Here is a 27,250-nt window from a genome sequence, read left to right on the forward strand (position 1 = left end):
TGACCTGTAGGTCCCGCACGACCCTTTTACAATCCTAATTAGCGACGCTTACATGAACGCCCTAGTTCAATATTAACATTACTTTTGTTGTTTGGTATTTTGTTTATAGCTAAAAACCGTAAAAATTCCTCGTTTTAGATGGTACAAATACAGATATATTTGTTCAATTTATGTTATTAATGTAAACGAGTAAATTAATGTATCAAATAATTTATAATGATAATATTGAACTAGGGTGTTCACGGAAGCGTCGCTAATAGGATTGTAAAAGGGTCGTGCGGGACCAGCCAATAATGGCTCTGAAGGTCAGTTTGGGCTGCCTCAAGTTAAGGTGGCGCGAACTATCAGTTGTGGTGGATAAATATGTGTGTACTGTAGCTAACATTATTAGTTTTATTGATAAAAGCCATGTAATTCAGGACTGGGATGTTGCAGAATCAAGCACATACAGTAGCACCCCTAATATTTGGCCTCGGAATTGCTGGTCCTTGGTTTAACCGGTCACTTCCCGGAATCGATACAAAAAATATTTACCACGGCTGTACACGTAGTCTCTATGGTTTGAGCGTTCTCATGGTTTATCTGTGTCCTCTTCATATACATTTTTATCGGGTTCACTTCTCAGTTGAGCTAGTAGATTCCAATAAGAGACTTAAACATTACTTTTAGACCCAGCGCACACTATTTATGTAGTTTAGGCATGCGCAACTATTTTGTGACCTCGGCAATGTATTGCAGTGTGGAGGCACACACGACGCAACTGGTTGTATGCGATTTAAAAAAAGGCACGAGACCACGGGGTGTTTTTGTGGTGTTTAATGGTATTTTAACGGCCTTTTAGTGTTTATTATTTCCTATCCGACTAGCTCTAGCTGCTACAAACAGCCTAGTACTAACATTCTCGCTCAAATAAGGGTGAACCCAATGCTCTCTCAGAACACTTTGCTGCCTTCGGTATTGATTGATAATAGCTAATAACGTCTTCTTCGTCTGAGTCTGACATAGTTAGTGCACTTAAGGCCTTAAAACAACGTAACTGCACTAAATTGAATTGACACTCCCGCTGATTGCACAATAGACACAACTGTAGTTGTAAAACAGTCACACCGTGTGCGGAGAGAAAATTTGTTTCAGTTGCAAAAAGGTTTCAGACGCAACTTTCAAAAAGGTGTTGCAACAGTTGTAAAACAGTCACACCGTGTGCACTGGGCCTTACCCAATCACAAGTTGTTATTAGATACAAATTATCGTTATTATTATAATAGGTTGGTTAATCCAGACAGAGGCTCGGTCCCACGTAGGATATGAGGAGTTTTACTGTATAGGCTTCAAGGCTTGATTTTTGTAAATTTAAATTTTTTTAAATGTTTTACCTACAACCGCATTTTAAAGTAGCAGTTTCAGTCCAGTTCTTAGAATTGAAAAGATTCACTAACAGCATTTTTGTTTTACTTAACAACACCTGTAATGGACCAATGAGGTTCAAGGATTGAGAGAAAAGAAGTAAAATTGTAATGCTTCGAACTTCAACTAATCAACTGTTTACCAATTTAATTGTTGAGGATCGGTGCAATTAGTGGTTAGTAAAATGAGTCATTGTATCACTGTAAAAAAAAAAAAAAACAATTAATATTTACTATCCAAATCTTTAAGGAATGGAGACATAAGTATTAAGGTGGCGAAAATTAAATTTCTACTATATAGAGAAAGGTAGTCAGTACAAAATAGCACCTAATACACTGGTGTCTTGATCAGGGTGTGTACCAACCGGGAAAACTGAGAATTAATTGTACTTGATTTTGGGCTGGGCATGAAATGTAGGAATTGTCCTTAAATGCCAGACTATGTCCTAAAATTTTTTAATGGGCAATAATTGTATCTAGTTGGTTAGGAGGACATAAAAGGTTAATCGGATGTTTGTTTACATTTTATAATTTACTAGCTGACCCGACAGACGTCGTCCTGTCCTAATGTGGTTTTATGTCAAAAGCTCGTTAATTTTCAAGATAAGCTTGTTTGCATGGCTCAATCACGTCCTGGTTGAAGTTCGTTCGCTACGCTCACTCACCTTTTGGTTGCAAATTAGCTGTTGTCATAAATTAAAAAAAAATAATAGTGCTGCTCCATGTTGGTAAACCTATTAACTTTTTAATACTATTGAACATCACAGAATCAAATTGATTAGTTGAACCAGCTGTTAAGATTCTTAAATTACATTTAAATATGAGTACTCATAAGCATGGGAAACTTCAGAGCCACTGGGGCGGAACCCTTTTGACGGATCTGCACCAAACTTCACACAAACCATCCTTTAATAATGCTTAATAATGCCTGAAAGTTTAATTACAATCTGTCAAGCGGTTTCGGAGCCCATAAAGGACAAACAAACATACATACATACATTGGATTTTATATATATAGAAGACTAGCTGGCCCGACAGACGTCGTCCTGTCCTATTGTGGTTTTATGTCACATGCTCGTGCACTTTCAAGATGATCTCGTACACATGGCTCAATCACGTCCTGGTTGAAGTTCGTTCGCTACGCTCACTCATTCTTTAATTCCATTTAAATATGAGTACTCATAAGGTTAACATGGGAAACTCCAGAGCCACTGGGGCGGAGCCCTATTGACGGATCTGCACCAAACTTCACACAAACCATCCTTGAATAATGCTTAATAATGCCTGAAAGTTTCATTACAATCTGTCGAGCGGTTTTGGAGTCCATAAAGGACAAACATACAAACATACATTGGATTTTATATATATAGAAGATTACTAGGGTAATTATGCAATAAAATACCCATTTAAAGTCATTAATATTTTATCACACCAATCAAGTGTCAAGTCAATACAAGTACTTCCAAGAATTCTTAGCTTAAGTTAGCTCATAAAAGTTTAACACTTTTATTCTTTTACAACTTCCATTATTTATTACTAGGGTAATAATTATGAGATAGAGATCCCAAACCTATTTTATCATGGAAATAATAGTTTTATAATGGCTGTTAAATTTTACTTCTTACTCGTACAGTACTTTCATCTTTAAGATTCATATTGCCGCTGGCCATTACCTACTGCCATAAAACTGTTTATGGTTTCACATTAAAGTAACTAATCTAAAGTCTCATTTTGTAAGTTAAAACCCTTATTTATGGATATTACTTTCAATTGACAAAACCACAAGCATTGTTGTTTGCATTATCATTACGCAAGCCTACTTGGTCTCAAATCATATAATTGCATTTTCTTTATCTTTGTCTTTTATTGTTTGCTGTTCAGGTTTCAATGTTTGTTGTTTCCCATTTTATTTATTGTGTTGTGCAATCTAAATCTTATGAACTAGAATGATGATAGGGACTTTGCTGCTAACCTAATTGTTTGTTACTCAGTTTATATAGGCCCTCTTAAATAATTAGGTCTAGGCCTGGGTATTTCGATTCTTTGAAAGAGCTGTAAAATATACAAAGAAATTGTAATTGAGCCCAAGATAAACTATAATGATTGATATGGGTCGATGTCAACTTTGCAAATGAAAAGATAATTATCTTACTCTGTGCTTACTGTTAGCCTCTTACAATTCCGGTTTTGTATGGAGAACTTAGGTACAATATACGTATTAAAGATTTTTTTTTCAAAAGTAGTCGAGAACTTAATATTGTGCTAGAGGGAATCATGCCAAAGTAATCCGCCTAGATTGGATATGATATGATAATGTGTTTGACCGAGATATTCAGAATTTTTTCGCTATCGCGGTAGACGATAATTGGGTTTTTCTGTTACACTATAAAGCTTTACCCAAAGTAAATAATTGTCTCATTTCAATAAATTTCTATTTTGAAATTTAACTCTTGTCTATTATTACTTACTTTTCTCTCTGATACAACTAAAGTGAAGAACTAGATTAATACAGTTTGACAAATCAGGAAAATATATTCGGTAGTCACACCGACAAAGTGTACTCAAATGTATGGGGATTGTCCATGAATTTTTTATCCAGAATGTAGTAGACACCTTGTAGATGCATTCCCTGCAGGGTTATGGGTGACAGTGACAGTACTGGCTATCAATTACAGTATATAGCCTCGTGCAGGCTTACATTTGGTAAGCCACTCATGCTCAACAAATCTTTCATAAATCCAACGTATTCAAATGGGCATGGGAAGTATTTGGAAGGATATTATTCCAAACAATACCAAGACAGAGCTTTCTTTAACAATTTATTTACAAAATGTTCAATATGATGTACATTGGGTCTTCATATAAAATTTGACTTAACTATAAATATCATAATTTGGCAAATAAATGCTGCACAGACCAGATAATGTGTTACTGAACATAATTTTCAGCAAGTATAAGTAACAGAAACATTTAACTGCTTACAAATATGTTCTCAGTGTACATTTCCTGTTAAATCCCTGCACAGTGCTAAAGACTAATTTCTCCAGTTTAAACACATATTCTAACTCACAAAAATCATATAATAAGCTTAAGAATGTTTAATACCTCATGCTAGGTACAGATTGATTCATGAACAAATGTAAAAAGTAATCTTTTTTTATTACCAAAATTTTCAGATAAATTGATTTAATAATATTACAACTTAATATTGAATAACAAAAACAATACCTTGATAAGTCGATTACACTTGCAAATAGATTACAAAATACTTACAATATTATTTTACCGTTTATTTAAAGTTAAAGAGTAAAAAGTTACAATTGTTGACTTAAATTAATATTTTTTTACATCTTCACTAAATTTACAGAACTGGAGACCACTTCATAGGTTTGTAAAGTTTGTAATTAATTGTTTTGAAATATATAAAGTATTCTTTTTTAATAAACCTCAATATTATAATTCATTCTGCAAAAATACTCATCAAACTAAAAGGGATAACCTGCATCTAAGCAGTAGACAGCAAATTACGTTAGTTACTTTCTCTGATAAACATATAAAACCTGGCAAACCCCTACAATTTTAGATATTTCACTATCATACAAAAGGTTTATGTTAAATGGAAGGAATGTTGGCTAGTATAACTTATGGAACTTGAACTTATAGACAGGCACTTTTGATATGGAGGAAAACTTCCTCCTTTCGTGACATGAATAAAAATTATGTTCTGTTGTTGATTTTTAAACCACATTTGATCACTGTTTTACTAAAGGTCGAATATCATACGTGTACAAACTGTACAGTTCAATATCCCTTTTCTCTATTAAGAGGTCATACAAAAAATTGCAAAAGTTGGGACAATTTTGTGACATCTTACTGCTACTGGTTATTGTAGAGTGTCAACTGTCAACATGGTTGTATGCAGGACTATTTTTTATTGTTGGTCCAAGCACTGATTATATTACCTATATCTGGAGGTAGCACTAGTTTAGAGGTTGACTACTTTATTATTATGCGCTGTTGGTTGGATGGGTGGTAACACACTAGAAAAAGACAGAATATAAAAATGTTGATTCTGTACTCACTGGGATGCTTCACTCAAATTTAAAAGTTATTTGATTTAGGTTTGAGTCATAGACTTCATAATAGTTTAAATGGTCCGTAATTGTGCAGATCACGGTTGCAAAGAAAATAATAAAATAACCCCGACGCAGCAACCCTACAGAATAAGCAAATTTCTGTTTGCCTGATTTACCCCTTTTTTAAATAAAATTACGTTTAACTTAATGAGTAATTAGGTTTGCTGCTACAGGAAAGGAAAGGTGTGCTCTTAGTGAACTCAATAGAATGTTGCCAACTTTTTCTAACAATATTAGTATGGGAAAAATTGTCCAAAATATAACAGATTTTACTTATCCTCTAAAGTATAACATTTTTATGTTTTGAGGGTCAAAAATGGGAAAACCCAATTTTTACCCCGTTTCCAAAGTCCAATTACACTGGTTCGAAAAGTCTTGAAACGCAAGTTTACACATTTGTACCAAATTTAATCAAAATGGAATAACTTTTACTGGTGTTATTGTGCTAACAGACACACTATACATGTATATATATGTGTGTGTATATATATAAATGAATTTGAAGGGATGTTGTTTTTGGCCTCTTGGGACATCAAAACGAAAAGGTAAATCGGTCCCGAGGCTAGGTCATTTGACCTACGGTAATAGCTTATTCCCTTAATTCCCTATATGGTAAATTCACTAAAAGACTTGCAATTCTATTTTCACAGGAGTGTTGATTCAATAACAAAGTTTGTCAGTAATATAAAAGAGTTTGACCTTGCAAACCCACTGTCTAGAGCTTTCACAAATCATAATACCACCGATAAAGGTAAAGTATAAGTGTAGTAAGAAGTTGGTAGCTGTCAATTTATTCATCGTTAGTTTTGTTCTATAAAAGTTGTCAAAACAATATAAATGCAATTTGACAAACTCGTTATTCAGAATCAGTGGGCATGAATGCACTATACCTAAACCATCCCCAGTACAAAACAAAATTGCTGCCAGCTAAGTGCTACCTCCAGGTATTCATTATAGCTCTGAGGGTTCAAGTATAAGCACTAAATCTGACTAACCTGAGATTAGGTAGTGAAATTCATATCTAGGCCAACATCATGTCCAGAGATATTGCAAGACTACAATATCAAGTATCACACAAAGTACCGGTAGGTGACATCAAACATAGCTGCGAGAATAAAAGTTTATATCAATCTGTTCTTTTGATCTTGTCTTGAAGCTATTAGTAAGCAGATGTCATGTTTTTGATCTTAGCTGTTTGGATCTTTGGATATAACAAGATTTATGGTCAAAACAAACATAAGACTGAATTGACAGTTTTGCCACGAGTACTTATTCAAAATTAAGGAAGAGAAACAAGAATCATACTTAAACATGTTACAGAGAGTAAAGCCATAATCGTATCAAAAGCGGGAATTATTACATATATAAATAAAGGCTATGTCCATATAAAAATATAAAGCGCAAGGCAACAAAAAGTAGCCTGAACATAAAAAATATAGCTAGATAGGCACAAATTTAACTTATTCACTTGGTATAACAGTATAAAAACTCTCAATTGGGTACAAATTAAAGTACCAAAAGATATTTCCATTAATTAAAACTTTAATTTATAATATAGAAGATATTACCGAAACAACATTCGGTTTAGTTATGTTTGGTTACTAGTATACAATAATCACGGTATATTGGCAATATAAAAAAAAACTAACCTATTTATTTTCATTCTCAACCTCATGTGTCCTTAAGTGCTCATAAAGCTGGAGGAAAAATTAAATCACAGTTTATAAGCTTCGTGTTTGTTCTCTAATAAACATTATGGATGGTTTTTAAACAATGATATATCAGCTGTCAATTAATCTGACTTGTCTAGAAAAGAAGATAGAGTATTTTTATTAGTGAACTAAATGAGCTGTAACAAAATAATATAACAAACAACGCACTATTTCTAGCTTGACAACAATACAATATGAATAACAAAATAAAGTATTTATTGTCAGTTGCGGGAATAAAACTAGACTCCAATGTCACAAATCTGTGACGATGAACCTCTACAGTCTACGGCGATCTGAATGTATGTATTATCATTTCTAGGAACTGTTAACATTTGTTCTACCAACATCAGATGGTGTTTCCTACTTTGAATTCATTGATGGAAGAAAAGCTATTGTTAACGAAAAAGAAGCAACTTCTATGCTACTGAGTAAACAATTTACCATAATTAACAACTAGAAATTTTAATAAGTTAATGGGAACAATCAGTGTAAAAAAACACAAGTTTCCATAACATTATCTGGTGTCTAATAACCCTATATATATATTAAAATTTTAAAAGAACTTTTTTGTCGGTGCGCCATAACTTCCTTATTTCTGCATCAATTTTCATAAATGAGGTGTCATTTTAAAGCATTTTACTCTACATTGAAAAAATATACAAATTGCTCAAATTTAGGTTGTTTTTTTGGAAAATATCAATTTTCTTCACTTAATTTCAACTTTAAAAAAAATTATTTAAATTATTCGATTAGCGGATTTCTTTATAAGATGAATTAAATTAATCAAAGCTTGGATTTATACACGAATATTAAAACAGAACCGGTATGGTTCATATAAACATAAACAAATTACGTAACTGCTCCGAATTTTATACTAATAACATAACATATTGTTTGACAGTTCCATTTAAGTAATGTTAAATAATGTTTACTTTCGGGTCAGTAACATAATTTGTTTATGATCCTTACCGGTTCTGTTCGAAACTACGCAATATGACGTAGGCCTATGCCTAATTCTTTCAAAATGATAACGAAGGAATTTGCTATACAAGTATTCTATGCGTAACCATAAATAAGACAAAGTGATAGACACCATCAAAGGAAGGATTCTATGTGCCAGACCCTGTTTTTTTTTCAAATGGTTAGTTGTAAATCTGTTTAAACAGAGCCACTAACAGATGACCATATCATCACTCCAAACTAGGTGTTCAAAGGGGTCTGTTAACCTGTAAATACCTTTTACCTTGTTTTGAAAAGAAAATAATCAAATCTAAAAATGTAAACACACAGGTAATAGATGTGTGTACTATTAAGAGGGATTTGAGGAGGACCGTGCAAATGATTCGGATGGGTCAGCTACCTAGTTTAAAATTATTTTGAAAACCTATACATCTAAATATACAAACAAATTACTTTTTCGTGTATCTAAGCAGACTTAAAAAAAATTAATAACCTAAAAATTATCATGACATTTTTTATTGTAATCCCTGAGATTTGGAATAGCATTTCAGATAATTTCGATGACGGTGTAGTGAAGTTGTGATACATATTAATAAAAAGGTTAAATACCTGTAGTACTTGTCAGTGATCCTGGAATTTAGGTCAGCGACCCAGCTTTCGAACCTAAAGGTTCATTTTCAAGCAGATACCATAGTCAAAACATATAATCCTCTTCATAACTGTGAAGAGTCGTTATAACAAACGAGACACGAACACGAAATACGTCGTTATAACGACTCTTCACAGTTATGAAGAGGATTATGTGTTTTGACTATGGTATCTGCTTGAAAATGAACCTTTAGGTTCGAAACCTGGGTCGCTGACCTAAATTCCAGGATCACTGACAAGTACTACAGGTATTTAACCTTTTTATTAGTAAATTACGTGATCCAGAGGCTAAACATGTTGATACATATTGGTTGAGATATTAATTGGGTTCACTGTTCACTCTACAGTAAAACTCCATCAATTCTTTATGTTTCATGGGTTTAAAGCAAACTTGTGCTCTTCAGTGTTTTAGGTTTGAGTTATGGAGTTTAGACCACAATTTAAACTAATGAATACTTGATTTACTTACTGTTCATACACTACAGAGAAGTCTTATATAAGTTAAAAAACCAGGGGCATTTTCTTTATTCATATTCCATGTATCAATTTATTTTAAGTACTAGCTTGAAATCATCGATCAGCCATTACAACATGGCCTCTGGGAAGATGTTAAAGCAATGCAAAGTTTGCCCTTTGGATGTTATAAAAATAGTACCGTATTTAAACTAATCTTTTGTCAACATCTTTCTATAACTAATTCTTTGTTAAAAGAAACTGTTTAAGGTCAATCTGCCAGTTTGTAATATGACAGGCTTCACTTTGTACGTAACACATGTTATTATATTCATAATGTAAAATTAAACACGCTATTTTATACCATTCCTGTACATTTCTGCTAAAAAACAAATGACTCATACTTTATTGCTGATTCCTTTAACATTTAACACAAAAGTTGAAAAGTTGTCATGGATATAAACTATGATAATATTTATTAAACAACAGCGAACAAACTTTCTCCAAAAAATACTGAATTCTTTCATTTACATGAATAGTTTTACACATTATTTTGAAAACCAAGTTAACTAGTACTTAGCATTGACATAATATACTTAAGTAGACATCCCAATCCCTACAGACAAACTAAAACCTGTTTTTTATAAAATAAAAAAAAATATCAATAATGAGCTTCTCACAAATGATATATAGTACAGGTTTAGGCAAAAGTATGAATACCCTATCTTAACATTTTCAGGGTATCCAGCGTCCCATCAATATAAAATTCAAGGACGATTCCAGGTTCAAATTTGAAATTTCCATGCCAAAACTTGCCCCTTAAATAAGCAAAACTTTACCTGCAAGTACATTAAAAACCATTTGGCAAATCCATGATAGTTTCTCTTCTCACGATCGCAGCCACATCGGTTATCATATTTTTGGATCTTGGCAAATATTGGGATGATTTCCCACAATCATGGCAATATCTGTGATGATTTCCCATGCTCATGGCAACACCTGTGATAATTTCCCATGCTCATGGTAACACCTGTGATGATTTCCCATGATCATGGAAATACCTGTGATGATTTCCCATGATCATGGCAACATCTGTGATGATTTCTCAGGATCATGGCAACATCTGTGATGATTTCTCACAATGTCAAACATTCGTGATCATATATTGAAATCTGCAAAATTTGTGATGATTTCCCACAATCGCAACAATTACTTGATCATTTCTTGCAATAGCGGCAACATCCGTTATCTTCCCCGTGATCATGTCAATCCCTTTGATTATTTCTCATGATCCGGGCTTATTTCACGTGATTGTCGTAAAATCTGAGATATCCTTGTAATTGCGACAAAATTTGTGATGAATTCTTTCATTATTTGCGATCACGGCAATGCCAGAATTGTAATAAAACGTAAGCGCCTCACATAATCGCAGCAAAATCCATGACAATGTCTAGTCGATCATGGCAACACACATGATGATTTCCGTGATTGTGGCAATGGTTGTGATCATTACTAGAGATCATGTCAACGTCCGTGATCATTATTTGCAATCGTGTCAATGTCCGTGATCATTACTTGCGATCGCATCAACGTTCATCATCATTACTTGCGCCAATGTCCATTATTCGTAATAGTTTCCCATGATTGCGATTGTCAACAAGGAAAATCAAGAAAAACCTGTGATTTTGGGCAGATTATTTGGCTATTATTCAAACATTAAAATTACCTGGTTCTTAACAAAATTCACGTACAATTTACGGATTTTTCCACGTGATGCAAATTCACACACGATTTTCGGTTTTCAGGTTGGCTGGACACATGCCTTTTAATGGGTTAATCCAGGTAAACTAAAATGTTCTGCAATATACTACAAAGTTTAGTTCATGAGCTTGAGGTCTAGGCTATGAATCTCTCATTACACTGCAAAGTGAATAGCTGATTTCTGGTCTCTTTGCAGACCAGAAAGTTTTAGCTTAGAGAAAGGGGTCGATAAAATCATCTGGAGTCTGAATCAACGTAAACTTACTGAGCACTCTTACTGGGCACTTTATCAAAAAGGCATTGTATGATTTTATTCAGTAGGCTCTCAACAAAGCTGTACAATAAATGTTTGGACTTTCACAATGCACTTCCACAATAAACATTAGAAATTTAAAAAAAGGTTTCATTTAAAAAAACGGTTGAAAACTGTTCTTGTTAAAAATAGTGTGTACTAAAAACAATGTGGTGGTTGTTTGTAAGGGCTATGCTTTACTTACCCTGTATGTTTCTGGTATTGTGGTGAAATTTATTGTACGCAACTCACCCCTGAAGGTGTTAACAGTCCTCAACTCACACAAAACAAATAAATTGCTGACCGAGTGTGTGAGACTTTTTTTTGTTGTTAGACAGGGTGTATACTATTTTATTAAAGTGAAATTCCAGGTTTTTTCCTGGTTTTTCGAAGTTTTTCCAGGTTCCCGCGTATTTGTTTGGTTCCACTTAAGACTTGCAGCTTAAGTATACAATATAAACTTACATCAAATTTGTTTCAAAATCCAGTGAGCTAGTGTTGAAAAAGTAATAATCCTTATTACAGTAATCATTTTCATTATCTTCATTACTTAAGGCCACGGAAACATCTTCTCTCTCGATAGCAGCAAAATCCTGAATATTATCTTCATTTTTATGAACACATTATCAACGGCGGCAAAATCCTGAATATTTCCTGCGGTCGTGTGGTCGCTTCCCACAGTGACGTAAACGTCATCACACTTACGTTATCATAGAAAAATCCCGGACATCTCCCGCGGTATGTATACATTATCGCTGTCTCTCGCGATCACGGAAACGTAATCATCGTCATCCAGGATCGCGGCAAAATCACGAAAATCTTCCGCGGCCGTGTGGACATCATCATTGACTCCCGCGGTCACGTAAACGTCATCGTCATCGACCACGATCACGGCAAAATAACGATAAATGTTCCGAGGCCGTGTAGACACCATCATTGACTCCCGCGGTCACGGGAACGTCATCGTTGTCGTCCGCGATCTCGGCAAAATCATGAATATTTCCACGCGGCAGTGTCTACATCATCGTCGTCTCGCGCGGTCACGGAAATGTCATCGTCGTCGTCCACGATCTCGGCAAAATAATGAATGTTTCCCGTGGCAGTGTAAACATCATCGTTGATCTCGCGGTCACGGAAACGTCATCGTCGTCGGCCGCAATCACGGCAAATCATGAGCATATCACGCGGCCATCATCGTCGTAGAAATCATCATCGTCGTCTTTCGCGGTCACGGCAAATCACGAAAATCTCCTGCGGCCGTGTAGACATCATCATTGCCTCTCGCAGATATGGAAACGTCATCGCCGTCGTCCGCGATCTCGGCAAAATCCTAAACATCTGCGGCCGTGTAGACATAATCATCGTCTCCCGCGGTCACGGAAACGTCATCGTCGTCTCCCGCGGTCACGGAAACGTCATCGTCGTCTCCCGCGGTCACGGAAACGTCATCGTCGTCTCCCGCGGTCACGGAAACGTCATCGGCATCTCCCGCGGTCACGGAAACGTCATCGTCGTCTCCCGCGGTCAAGGAAACGTCATCGTCGTCTCCCACGGTCACGGAAACGTCATCGTCATCTCCCGCGGTCACGGAAACGTCTTCTTCGTCTCCCGCGGTCACGGAAACGTCATCGTCGTCGTCCGCGATCTCGACAAAATCATGAATATTTCCCGCAGCAGTGTACACATCATCGTCGTCTCCCGCGGTCACGTAAACGTCATCGTCGTCTCCCGCGGTCACGGAAACGTCATCGTCGTCTCCCGCGGTCACGGAAACGTCATCGTCGTCTCCCGTGGTCACGGAAACGTCATCGTCATCTCCCGCTGTCACGGAAACGTCATCGTCGTCTCCCGCGGTCACGGAAACGGCATCGTCGTCTCCCGCGGTCACGGCAAATCATGAAAATCTTCCACGGCCTTGCAGACATCATCTTGACTCCAGCGGTCACGAAAACGTCATCGTCGTCGCCCGCAATCGCGGCAAGACTTATTTTACGACTACAATCTTCTACCGGGGCTAAAATAAAAATCCCGGAATCGGTCCAAAAATCCCGGTTTTTTCCAGGTCTCTTCAAATTCAAGGTTATTTCCCGGTTCTCCCGGTTTTCCCGGTTGGTATACACCCTGTTAGACATTTAGTTTTCGTTTTATCAAAAAAGTTTGTTTTTGTGTTTAAATAAAATAATGTGTTAAATTGTATATTCTATTTTATATTTATAATTATGTATACAGGTTAAGTGTAAGAAATGGCCATGTGGCCCTAACTTTGCCTGTTGAAATATAGGATTTCCATTTCATTTCATTTCAAAACCCAATCCTTAGGCCCTGTACACATGAGGGCGGCAGCCGCCGCGGTCGCCATTGCGCGGGAATCGCGGCGGTTGAAAGTACAAAGGAGCAAATGGGACCGTTCACATGCAACCGCCCACTTCCAATCAACCGCAATAAACCGCGGCGGTCGTAGATTTCCCTTTCGCGGGAGCCGCGGCTCCCGCGCGGTTGAAGTTACTAGAGTTGGCATGAGAGCGTACACATGAAGGCAGTAGCCGCCGCAGTTGACTGCAGTTGCTACTATAGGATCACAGACATCTGCGCGCTTGCCCTGTGGACATCGCTCTCTGTGTTGGTGAAGTGTGTAGCTGTGGCTGGAGTTGATGTAGTGCTCATAGTGTATGTTTACAATGGCCATGCATGCTGCTGTGGAACCAGAAAACTTTGACACTGAACTGTTCATTAAAGAAGTACAAAAAGAAGATACGTTTAGGTAAAAAAAGATTGCTTGGCAAGAGTTAGTTGAGTTTTTTGCTGAAAAGAATTGTCAAGCGTTAAGCATTTAAAAGAAAAATAATTGGGTAAATACAGTACTGGCTGTCGAGCGACAGTCAATTCACAACGCAACCGTAGCGTAACCGCGGCTCCAACCGCTGCCATGTGTACGGTCCTAGGCGGCCGCCGGTGCAGCTGCCGCACTCATGTGTACAGGGCCTTAGCAAGTTTTACACAGGAACTATCTTACCTTAAACACCTACTGCTTGGCCTTAAGGCACTATTGCAGGTTAAATTTTATGATTGTAAGCATTATTTTTTTACTTTGAGAAAAACTAACTCAACAGCAAAACAGTTACAATTTACAATATAATTAAATGTTCATATATTTAATCAACATGCTGAGAGTAATGTGGTTATCTTACCAATAGCCCAATTAAATTAAATATTTATATTTCAATCTGGTTAAGTTTATTAAAACAATGGGATGTTTACTTTACAGTATTGTATCAAAACTATTAATTTATTATAGTTGCAAGTTTGAATGATAAAAAACAGATTTTCTCCAGAGGAAACATCAATCATGTACAAGTGGTAGTGTGATATTAAAAAATAACTTTTAACTTACACAGTTGTACCTATACTAAAAAATGTATGTACTTTTATGAAAAATAAGAAAGGTTTTCTTCAATTACTAACAATTTTCATCATTCTCATGTTTCTAAAAATATCTTAAATGGTAAAAGGCAATGATTTTTCTACATACTACAACAAATGTGCAGGGAAAATATTTTACAAAAAGCTCAAAATTCTATGTGATATGTCTACTATAGATTTTAGGAACAGTAATGCGAGCAATCAACAACAATTAAACTAGGTCAAAATTTCAGAAAACAGGTCATCTTGAGTCATTAAGCCAAGAACCATGACACAGTGTTGTGCTATAAATTATTTTGTGATATTTAAACTAATTCGTTTTAAAATATGAAAAAGCATACATAATATAGATAGCTGTTTTCGCAGGGGCGGTTCCAGAGGGCAGGCCAGTTAGGCCCAGGCCTACCCAAAATGTTGGTGGATATTTCAAAATTATAAATAAATTAAGTAATTTAATTATATGTAAATAAAGGGAAAACATTCAAACTTATTAGTTTGCATTTAAATTGTAAAATTCACCCCTTTTTGCGGGGAAGCCCCTCTCAAACCTCTCGTCCCCCGATCAAACTCCTTCTTGATCTTTGTCAGGCCTACCCAAAAAAATTATTCCTGGAGCCGCCCCTGCTGTTTTGTCTAAGCTATAAAATCGGGTTTTTAATGAGTACTGGTCATGTAAACCACTTAAAAGAGATCATTTAAATTCACTGTTTACCGATTTTATCTTATTTATACTGTATTTACAAGTAAGATGAATAGGATTAATTGCTCAAGGCAAACAGTTGATCTTGAAGTTTATCGCACGCTCCAAGGGAAAACTAAACTCATGCATTTCAAAAATGAATCGGGACGTTACAAAAGCGACAACAGTTGAAAAGTTTGTAAAAGCTTACTGTAACATTGTAATCCCTTTAGGAATTATTACACCTAAGAGGTTCAACAAAAATCCTCTTTAACATAAAACATAAATTCATTGTGTGAATTTCTTAATGGAGAATAAGGTTTAAAATTTGGTTTAGTGTCATAACTAAACACAATGTCTTACGATTCAATGTAGGGTATATTATTGAAATAGACCATTCATGATGCTATACCTCCTCTGGGGATGCAAGAAAGAGACTGGGAAGTCCCATAGTAGCCAAACTGAAACTTAGCATCAGTCAGTGAAAAAAGTGTAGTGGCATTATACTTTCCTGAGTTTCTGAGCTTTTATTGTAGATATATGTGACAAATATAGGTTTCCTTTAGTAAAGTGTGGCAATTTAAACTAGAGGCCCGCAATGATTCGTTTTTGAATGAGTGGAATAACTATTTTCTTTCTGAGATCCCTACTGCTAAATGCAAGTCTGTATTATGATTATCTACAACTGGCCTAGTGAACCAATCCAGTCCAAGGTGATATTGCCCACAAACCACGGCATCAGTGCTGAGAACATGATGCCACTGAAGATGCCGGTAATGAGAGAAGCTGCGGCGAACATTCCTGCTGTAGCTGCGTGTTCTGACTCCACAGTTCTACAACAGATCAAACAATATTGATACAAATGACTAGGGATGTGTCGAATCCACCAAATCCTGAAAAAATATTGGGATTCAAAATTCGATTAACAAGATTCGAGAATCAAAATTATTTTTTAGAATGGAATTATAAGGCATATACAGTACTGTGACATTGCATAGCCATAAAGGTTATTGATGTCGTAATATACGCTATACTGTGACATTGCCTAACCATAGAGGTTATTAACTTCATAAATACAGTACTGTGACATTGCCATTTTATGAACAGAGTATACTATCGATCAAGGAATTTAAAATTAACAAGTGTACCTACAACAACCATAAAGAACCAATAATGAATATTTGCCGCCAAATAAAGTATACCGACCGACCGTTCGCTTTTAGGTTAATAGGTTAAAAGATGTAACAGAGATTAGTCGTCTGTTATTTTTGCCGTGTGTCAAAAGTAATTACGTAACTTTTCATTGCAAAGCGTAGTCATTTATGGTTAGTGTAACATTTATTTTTAAATGGTTCCTATTTTATTCTTGATTTTTTAATCTCCATAAGCCCATTTGTAATTATTTTGGGACTCGAGATTCGAGATACAATATTTTTGGGATTCGGATTCAAGATTCCTGGATTTGACCATCAATACAAATGACCTTCTACCAAAACAACATACTGTACTGTTTTATGCAAACTTTGACTGTGGTCTTTATGGCTTTTATGATTCAACTCATAAACCTACACTTAAAACCAGCTTATGGCTGCTGCAACAGTGTAACTATCGAATATGGCTTGGGTAACATACACTATAGTCGGGACCACGTAAGTTTGCAGTTGGTGGCAGCCAATCACAAGACAAGGCTAGTGCGACGTTGCCACATCGCCCGTTGACAACACTAATTAAAATAGGCTATACTAAGCAATATTTTCAAATCAGCTGGTATTATTAGATTTGGCAACATCGCACGGTTCTCATTGGTTCATCCAAAACCATATGGTAAATAAGGCTCCTCCCTCAACTGCAAACTTACGTGGTCCCGACTGTAGTGTCTACATTAACATTAGTTCATGTAGGATTTTTTTTCCAAAGAACACAATTGTAAAATAGATAAAGATTTGAATCTGTATAATCTTTTCTAAAAAAAATTAGCAGAACTTGCCTGGGGCAATACATCATGCATACGGAGCTATAGTAGCCACTTGTGATGGCGAAGACGAAGGCGGCAACCCAGTAGATCCAGTCGTTGGCTATGAGTATGGGAAACACTCGTTCAACCCTCAGTGGATGATAGTTAAACACTAGGAACAAGGGAATGAAGAGAACTCTCAAAACTACAGGAATCACCACGGCTCTGGGACTAGGCTGAAACACAAACAACAACAATAAAACAGAGTTCATTTACATAGTTTTCTGATGAACACATTAGAGTTTTGTAGAATTTTACCATTTACCAGTTTTTTTCAAGGTGTATTTTTTATTTATATTAGCCTAATTGAAACTTTTACAAGCCTAATTTAAAAAACATACAAATTTTAGTGGATGAGTAAGTTTACAGATAAAATTACCAATATAGGCCAGTTTTCCTCATATAGCTCTAATGTGTTAATGTGTTTAAGGTTAACCCTCCACACTTGATAAAATTTGGAGTAATACAGTAGATACTCCATGAGGTTGAGTTTACCATTTATAAATACATGATATAGAGCGGACTAATAAAGCAAAAGAGGTGTATTTTTGACTTGTGTTCAGCCGCTGACTTTAGGTTCCCTGTGGTCGCGCCCCGTATTACTATTAGGTCTATTTCATCAGTCTACGTTAGGACACCCTAGTGTCCATAGGAATACCATGAATTATTATTAGCCTGAAGTAATGTGTTAAAGATTTAGAGGCTAGAATCTTTTTCCCCAGGACGCTAGGCACGAGCCTGGGATTGATTATCACATTATTTCAGGCTAGACCTAGTGGTTGCGGGGATAAAATCAAAATCCATTGTGGTGATTTGGCGGGGTTTGAAGAACCTGGGACCTCAGGGAACGAAGTTCAGCGCTCAAACCATTAGACCAGCTCGTTCCCCGGGCTAGAACTAGCGTCCTTGGATTTGAAGGTGGGGTTACGGAGGAATAAGTAAAAAAAGCATCCCATGAAATTTAAAGTGACTACTGTTGATAAAACTCATTTCTTGATATGATTGGATTGGACATAAGAAAGTGAACGTGTATATAATATGATGAGTTTCACAAAGCATCCTGATCAGACTATGAGAACAGGCTTTAACAAAGGGTTGTACGGGGTAAATATGAGCTCTTGTCATTTTATACTCTGAAAACCTAAAAATTCCATTGGTTTAGTGGATGTGGTAAAAACAAAATAAGTAGGCCTAGTATATTGCACCTTTCTTCACCCGATTTATAGATGTATAGGCCTATGTAAAATTGCGTCCTATGAAATTTATAGCGACTGCTAATGATAAAATTAGTAAAACTACACTTTTACACGGATTGGATAAGAAAGTGAACATATAGGGGAAAGTGGGGGAATTGGGCGCACCTAACCTAAATCAACTGTAACTTTGACATTTTAAAAGTAAATCTGTTAATAATATCATGAATTGATAGCTAATTTATTCTAGTACATTATATCTATTCTAAGAAAGATGTTTCATAAATCCTTTTTTTATTTATAAAAATATACAACTCTGCATTTGCGCCCAATTGCACTACCGCTGGGTAATTGGGCGCGTGGTGGAAGCTTAGGTACTTATACAATAAAGTAGTCCAAATTCAATTACATTATGTTTATTATTAAAAAAACAAGTAAGTACTGTAGTAAGTAGTTTTAATTTTTAGGAAATTAGTTTTAATAGGAAACATTTTTTCTAAAATGTGTAGTTGCAGAAGTCACAGATGTAGTCCTTGGCTGAATCCCATCCTGTACATTCAGAATGGCTCCAAGACGAGCACATGACACATCTATACCAAAGCGCGTTGTCTTTGCCTATGTCCCCACATATGGAACATATGTCTAAAGTTGTTTTGTCGACAATGTTGGGGTCTACGAGATCAATGATGTCATCATCTTGATCTTGGAAGAGAGGTGCTTCTTCTATGTCTGACTCATCCGATGTGTCCTTCACCTTCTTCTTTCGTTTTTTAGCCTTCATTTTGTTGTTGTTTGAACCTTTTTCAGTTTTTACTTCCTCCATATTCAACATTCTGGCAGCCTTCTTGAGTTCTCTGTTCTTTTTCTTTGAAAAGTTAGTCTGTCTTTTTTGTGCAACTACTTCCAACTTTATTTTCATTGGCGTTGAAGTAAGCAATTCTGAGTGCTGCTTTTCTCTTGAAACTACTTTCCTGGCATTGGGAAGTCTGGGTTTTTTGGGAATCGGAGCAAATTCAAAAAACGAATTTGGCGACGTTGACTTAGAGGGGTCAAAAATAGGTCCTCTTGACGTTGACGGCTTAGAGGGGTCAAAAATAGGTCCTCTTGATGTTGACGGCTTCTGTCAAAAAGGGTTCCAGTTGTCGTTGACGGTTTAAAGGGATCGAAAAGTGGTCCACTTGTTTTGGACTGGTCTTCTTGTCTAGATTCGTTTAGGCCTACTTCGCTGGTAGCGGTTTTCTTAGAGGTATCAGGTGTCTCACAGCTCATAACGACTATTGCTTCATTAGAAACTGTGGCAGGGGCGAAGTCTTCTTCAGAGAACTTGTTTCGGTCAAACGGCACAATACCAGAGGAAGTAAACCCAGATATTCCATTTTTAATTGTCGCAGTCTTTATAAACGCTTTGTTGAGAAGCTCCGCAATGTCGTACTCTGTAATTTTTGTGTGCCCTGAGCTTGTCAGATATGAATCATACTCCCTGTATAAAGCTCCTTTTAATGGGCCAAAAAATGTCAAATCTAACGGCTGAAGCCTATGAGACGTATGAGGAGGAAAATTTCAAGTGACACGTGACTACTGTGATTGTCTAAAATAATTAAAACTGGGTCTTCTTTGGTAGGATGGGCATGTGCTGCAAAGTGGTGAAGCCAATTGATGAAGATAGTCTCATTGCTCCATCCGTTTGATGAGCATGTGTATACAGCCCCTACAGGTCCATTCCGTTGCAATTGAGGTGTCATTCTTACACGAGGGTATACCAGCATTGGGGGAATGAAATGTCCAGCTGCATTTACAGCAAAAAGGACTGATATATTCCTCCCTCGTTCAGCAGAAGTGGCAGTGCCTACTTTTTTAGCACCTTTCAATCCAAGCACTTTAGGACATTTTTTTTGGACAGTTGATATTCCAGTTTCGTCCTGATTGTAGATCCTGTGAGGAGGAAAATTGTGCTTCTTCAAAATTGCCTCGAGGTTGTCATAAAATTTACTTACATCTTCTTGATTGAACGCCAATATTCTGTTAATACTTGTTCCTTCAGGTTGCCTGAGTTTTACTTCGGGATGTCTATTAAGAAACCCATATAACCAGTCTTTTCCTGCCATACCTAACTCTCTATTAAAGTTATGTGATAGTCCCTTAGACTCTGCATATTTGTAAACAAGGCGTCTCAACTCTTTCGGTGTCAAACCATAAAACAACTTACAAAGAGATAGTATGTATTCTTTGAGATCAAGCTCGAGTTGGGGACCAAATATAGGCTTACGGCCTAGGGGGTCTGTGGATGAAGGATTGGGCAAACGAATTTGCTTTCTCAGAGTCGACTCAGGTATTCCAAAACGTCGTCCAACTTCTCTAATTTTCTGTTTTTCTACTCGAATTTCATGAATTGCTTTTCTTAAATCATCGGCAGAGTACGACAATCCTTTTGCCGTCTTCCTGATATATTTTTGTGGCATCTGAAACGAAAAAAAACCCGAAATCGTAATTACCATAGCAACATGTGAGGGGGAATTGTGCGCACCACTGCGCTCAATTACCCGACCGCGTACCCAGAGTTTATGTTTAAATTTTTTACCAGAAACATTAATAATCGGATATAACCATAGACATATATCTGTTCCGTAAGACTTATATAACCTATATGTAACAATCTTAACTAAATAGAAAATTATTTGTAGGCATACCTTCTTAAATTGAAGCTGGCGAAAATAACAACAAACACATCACGTTTATAAAAAAAGCTTCACTGGTTATGAAAACAATGTAATGGCCGCCGTTGCAGTTTTGGCGTAGTTCTTCCAACCACCACTAGGTCGTAGCACCGATTGGAGGTCGGTAAGTAGATTCCAAATATTAAATATGGCGGTGCGCACAATTACCCGCTGCGCCTAATTACCCGACTTTCCCCTACCTAATATGATGAAGTTTAACAAATCATCCTGACAAGACTATGAGAATGGGCTTTCGCAGAAGGATGTACAGGAAGGATGTAAAAAATGCACACTAAATATGCAAACCAAGTCCTGTACTGAATATAAGAAGGTTTCAACTTACTACAAGATCCCTGTACGTAGAACGGACTCACAGCTAGTAGGGAATAAATGTGATATTTTGAAGGAGATATTAGAGTAAATTCAATCAGGCAAATGGAAATTTGCTTAGTCTGCAGGTCTGCTGCGGCGGGGTTATTATTTTTATCCACCACAATACTTGTCCACTGCTACACTTACCCAAGACACAAAGGTGGCGAGGAAGCTGCCAATACATGCGCAAAGGTTGAATGTGAGGAAACAGGTGATTTGGGTGAAGTACTTGTCACCAATCACAAAGTCACTGTCCACTCTTTTGATATCTGAAATTAAGGGTATTTAAAACTAACCAGTAGAATGAAAATACTGAACTGTATTGAGGTAAGACTATAAAATAACATATAATTTAATGGTTTCAGTTAATTTTCCTACAGGGAATTAGGTGGCACGGTAAAACCTAGACTCGTTTCTGATTTGCTTTTTTTGTTTTGATGTCCCCAGAGACAAAAACAGTAGTAACTACGATCCCGTAGCATCATCCGTGATTATTTCCAGCAGTTGCGGCAACGTCAGTGATGATTTCCTGAGATCGTGGCAATCATCACTACACTGAAAAAATATTTCTTGATCTCTATCAAAACCTTACCAAAAAAATGTCAAGTCTGTTTAGAGAGTATATACCTACCGGATAAAATGTGCATTTAAACATGATTTGGACTTAAATCTAATCTAATGAAAATTATATTTGCACACATAGCCTAAGCTAAAATAATGTAAACATAAAGTTGAAATACCTGAATGAATAGCAGGAAACACAGTGAGTGTAACAAAAAATATGAAGAACACATTGAAACATTGTGGGAAACATTTTCGGAAGACTTTTCCATAAGGAACACTTGGATCCGCTCCTTGGTTGTTTCTTCGCTTGGATTGTGATTCCTTTTGATTCAACATCTCATGATAACGATAGAACCTCTGAAAATTGAAAAAGGTTACCTGAATCCATATTTTATTCAACTGGTATGATTTTGAACAGTGTTTCCAGATGCAAGAGTTTTAGACCACTAAACAGGATTTAAGGCTCTGACACCTGATTTTTTTTTACTGCATATCAGAAAAAAATCAATCCTAATAAATTGAACATTAGCATTGTTATAGCAAGGTTCAAAGAGATATTTAAACATGATAATAAAAATTATCGCTTGAGATGGAACAGGAGTCTTTTTAAACAATTTATGTGAAACAAAATGGGATTTTTCATTACATTAAAGGGAGATTAACAATAGTGATGTGCAATGCACTATAGATGAGAAACCTAATTAACCTTCAGAAGCAAAAGCTCACAAATTGCAAAAGATCGCAGACAACAAAAATTATATCTCTAATGACAATCATAAGACTTCTTTCCAATTTCTAAGACAATTTCCAGCAACATCAAAATACTTTAACCCTTTCAGTGCTATTAAACGATATATCGTTGTTTTAAAAAATCTCTAAGGGATATAGAGAGGAAGGTTATTTAAACAAAAAATAGCAAAACGGCCATTGGTGACCTGCATGTTCATAGGAATAAGAATAAGAATAAGAATAAGAATAAGAATAAGAATAAGAATATGCTTATTGTCTTTCAGGCTACATAAGCATTAACAAAGTCAAATATTACAGCAGAAATGCCAAGTCTCTATGCTAATAATTAGGCCTAAGGGTAATATCACATATCATAGAAATATACAATTCATAGGAACTATACAAGAATCAAAAATTATACATAACAGATTTCAAACATTAAAATTCTATCTGTTTTAATAAGAAAAATTCACTAAGTGAATAGAAAGGATTTTTAGATAACCACTCATAAAATTTGTTCTTAAAAACTTTAACAGTATATTTCTTACTAAGATTAATTACTAGGATACACTAACAACCACTTAGCTAAAAGATTCGCCCAATCCGATGATTTTGAGGTGTATGTCTAAACCAAGGATTATGAACACCTCACTATGCCCCAGTGGTTGTCACACAGGTCACTAATTATTTGCCACACAGGACGGGATTCGAACCCAAGCAGAAGAATGCCACTGGCCAAGTGACACTCGCCCTAGCCTTCTCGGCTATCTGTGCTTGAAGACTGAGGAGTCAAACACCGGTATTTAAGCTGACGCCACCGATTGCGAACAGATGGTTGTTCAATGCGTTACTAGGTAGCAGCACCAGTTAGTCGCAGACTATTTAGATGAAATTTTTTAGTTGAAACACAACAGTGATCATAAATGTGTTCCTGAGACTTTGCTGCAAAACATTAGTTTCCCTAAAATGGCTATATTACGATAACCTCGTCCAACTAAATCAAAAGTTAAATTCAATATTACATTGTAAACTATATGTCTTTTGATTTTATGAGATTTTGGTTTCAAACAATGCTATCAGAACACACAAATTTATAGTCAAACCAGGAAAATTACAACAAAAACTAAGTTTTATTTAAGGTTTACTACAAATACCGGTATTTATCTTTGTTATATATTTTCTTATTGTGTTATTATTCAAAATTAGCCCAATTAATAAAATAGTGACAACATGACAGTTAAAATTCAACAACAGGTAATGGAATTAAAAGGCAAACAAAAAAGTCTTACGAAATATGAATTATTGGCCTAGCACTGAAAGGGTTAAAGCCCCAGTATTGGACACTTTTTGTTTCTGGCCCTGTGTTGAATATATTGTTAATTGTGTCAAACCAATAAGTTATTACACTGGTGTGATGTGTTTATCAAATATATTACTTTTAATTTAATTCAAAATGCCTTGCTGCAAGCAATCATCCGTTAATAAATAAATATTTCAGAAAGTCTTATCACTACAAAATTCTTTAATATTTTGTTGACGTAGATTCAGATGTATTGTATTCATAATTCATGTTCATCCAAGTCTCCCAAACACCTTGTGATTATGTTATATTGAAAGCTTAATTCAAGTACTTCCATGGAAAAAGTTAGTCAAGGAAATGAAAGAAACATTTTTATCTTAACTTATCTTGGCGTAAAATAGCAAAAACAAGGTGCATCTTTTGACATATTTGACCTAATTGGTACTCAGGATCTGTGCTACTTACATTGAGTGGTAGAGCAAAGTATGTGTCCAGACAAGCAAGCAGCACAAACAAGGCAGCGATGAAGTAGTAGATGGCAGCAGTGCGGGCGTTGGGAGCTACGGCTGAGGAAGCAATACTGATGAGTGCAGTCAGGGTCCCACACACATTCTGTCAATCATGGTAGTGATACATTAATTGCAATTTTGATCAGTTAAATGTCAGTTTGGTCATAATTTTCTATGTGTAAGGTTTAGGGTTGGGAAGTTAGGTTTATGTTGTTAGGTTTTATGACAGGTTAAATTGAGTTTCAAAAACAACTGATGGGAAATGTATGAAATAATCCCTTTAACAACAATAATAATAATAAGGGGTAGCAGAAATTCTATCCCCATGGAATTTTACCCCCCCCCCCCCCCGAGCAAAACTGACGTCACAAACCAGGGGGTAAAATTCTGGCTGCGAACTTTTGAGTTGTGCAACATCAGTTCAATAAATTAAAGATGGAATTAAACATATATTTTCACAGTTAAAAATATTTTCCGAGTTTAATCAGAACACATCAAATTATAAAACCTAGAGTGTACGAGCCGGAATTTTACCCCAGGACTCTTTTATGAGGCCCCTTTTATTTTACCCTTTTATGAGGTAAGCTCAAAATGTACCTGGATTTTTACCTCCGGAATTGTACCAGGGGTAAAAAAATACAGATATAGAAATAAGTTAGATTAATTAATTTTCTTCTTTCAGTTTTATTTTAATAGTAAACATTTTATTATTAAGTAGCCTATCTTAATTTATTTGTAACCTCAACTAATGAAAGAGGTTTTGCATTTTAATTTTGGGATTCGAGTTTGTGGATTAGATTTTTGGGGCTAACTGTTGGTTAATATGTATGTAAATAAACTGAGTAGGCCACATAAATGATAATTGTTTCAAAAATTTGTTTAACAATTAATATACCGTCCGTGGAAAAACTATTTCCCTTGTTTGTATTGTAACAATAACAAAATATGACTTTTACTTTTATGATGTTTATAAATTTATTGTTTTGTGTATTTACTCTTTTTTTTTCGAATTAAAAACAAGGTTGTGTTGCCATGGAAATCAGATATCACCCAGAATCAGCTGCGGTAAGGTAAAACAAACCATTTTTCTTTTCTATGTTATCTATATCTATAAAAGGAACTATGTATGCATGTATGTATATACAGTATGTATGTACCTTATGGACTCCGAAACCGCTTGACAGATTGTAATACAACTTTCAGGCATTATTAAGCATTATCCAAGGATGGTTGGTGTGAAGTTCAGTGCAGATCCGTCAAAAGGGCTCTGCCCCAGAGGGTTTTAAGTGGGCTAATGTCAGACTTTTGGAACTACTATGGTTACAAATAAATATAATATCAAATTTTTTTTAAAATTATTTTTAAATGTGTTTGTGTGCGTGTTTGTGCTGTATGTCGTGAACTGTTATTTGTTTTAACCCAACGACGTCCATTGGACTGAAGACTCAAAACTGGCCTGCCTGATGATGGTACAACTTTGTGCCGAAACCTAGGTCGCAATGGCCGACTTATTTGAACTGGTGACTGAAGGTATTTAAAACCATTATATTAGTTATAATTTAAAAGCAGATGTTTCCTTTCACCAACTGTTTTGTAGGTTTGAATAATCACAACATTCTGTATTAGTCATGATTTGAAATAGTGCCACAATGTTTCCACAGAGTGCAGCACAGAAAACTATTTTACTTTTGAATAAGTCCAAATATATTAAACCCCAATCGCAGCACACCTGTGCACTCAACAACCTTTAAATTCTCCAATGTAAACATAAAAACCTTTATCAAAGTATTATTAACAATAAAAGGGATGGCAATGCTTTAATATTTTTATCTTTTGTTCTATACCCACACAATCTAACATGAATTATTAAGTGAATAATAATCGTGCGTGCTATCTCAGGTATTCAAATGCCTCTCAATTATTAACACACTAATTAACACACTTAATTATTAACATTACTGTAATTAAAAGAAGGAACTCCAATAATACTAATGTGAAACTTAAATCCTCCGAAGCTGTGCAACGTTACCAGACTGATAATTAAAAAAATGACACCAAAATTGATTTAAGAAAAAATTATCAGTGGTAAGTTTAAAGGAGAAATAGTCCTAATCCCAAGAATACAGATGATTTCATCCGAATTACCCTCTGAATTTAAGCAACTACAATTTCCTTTGTGTCTTGCTTTCACGATCACCATTATAAGGCACTAGGGCAATTACCATCGTCGGTTTAAATTTATAAAATGCATGCTTTTCACACTGACAGCTGTATGTTGTGTGCTCACATGGTGGTAGGTACGCCTAAAAACTTATATATTTATACACCTAATGAAAAAACAAAAAACATTGATTATCCACTGGCAATTAAGTAAAATATTCTATTTTTATT

The 27,250-nt window shown here is 35.8% G+C and overlaps 1 protein-coding gene across 2 annotated transcripts in view; it reads right to left on the bottom strand.

The window, feature by feature from the left end:
- Positions 1–13,487: 13,487 nt before the first annotated feature.
- Positions 13,488–27,250, bottom strand: part of LOC128986125 (equilibrative nucleoside transporter 1) — a 57,619-nt gene continuing 43,856 nt past the window's right edge. For both annotated transcript variants that reach the window (XM_054406277.1, XM_054406276.1), the window contains 5 exons: positions 24,816–24,962; positions 22,498–22,678; positions 21,905–22,026; positions 17,452–17,654; positions 13,488–16,297 (listed from right to left, as the gene is read on the bottom strand). In XM_054406277.1, coding sequence (XP_054262252.1) covers positions 16,144–16,297; positions 17,452–17,654; positions 21,905–22,026; positions 22,498–22,678; positions 24,816–24,962 — 807 coding nt within the window. In that variant the 3' untranslated portion in view covers positions 13,488–16,143. The remainder of the gene's footprint in view (positions 16,298–17,451; positions 17,655–21,904; positions 22,027–22,497; positions 22,679–24,815; positions 24,963–27,250) is intronic.

Source organism: Macrosteles quadrilineatus, unplaced genomic scaffold (assembly GCF_028750875.1).
Source record: "Macrosteles quadrilineatus isolate MER2022 unplaced genomic scaffold, UCM_ALF_1.0 Scaffold_2__2_contigs__length_208266976, whole genome shotgun sequence".
Taxonomy (NCBI): domain Eukaryota; kingdom Metazoa; phylum Arthropoda; class Insecta; order Hemiptera; family Cicadellidae; genus Macrosteles; species Macrosteles quadrilineatus.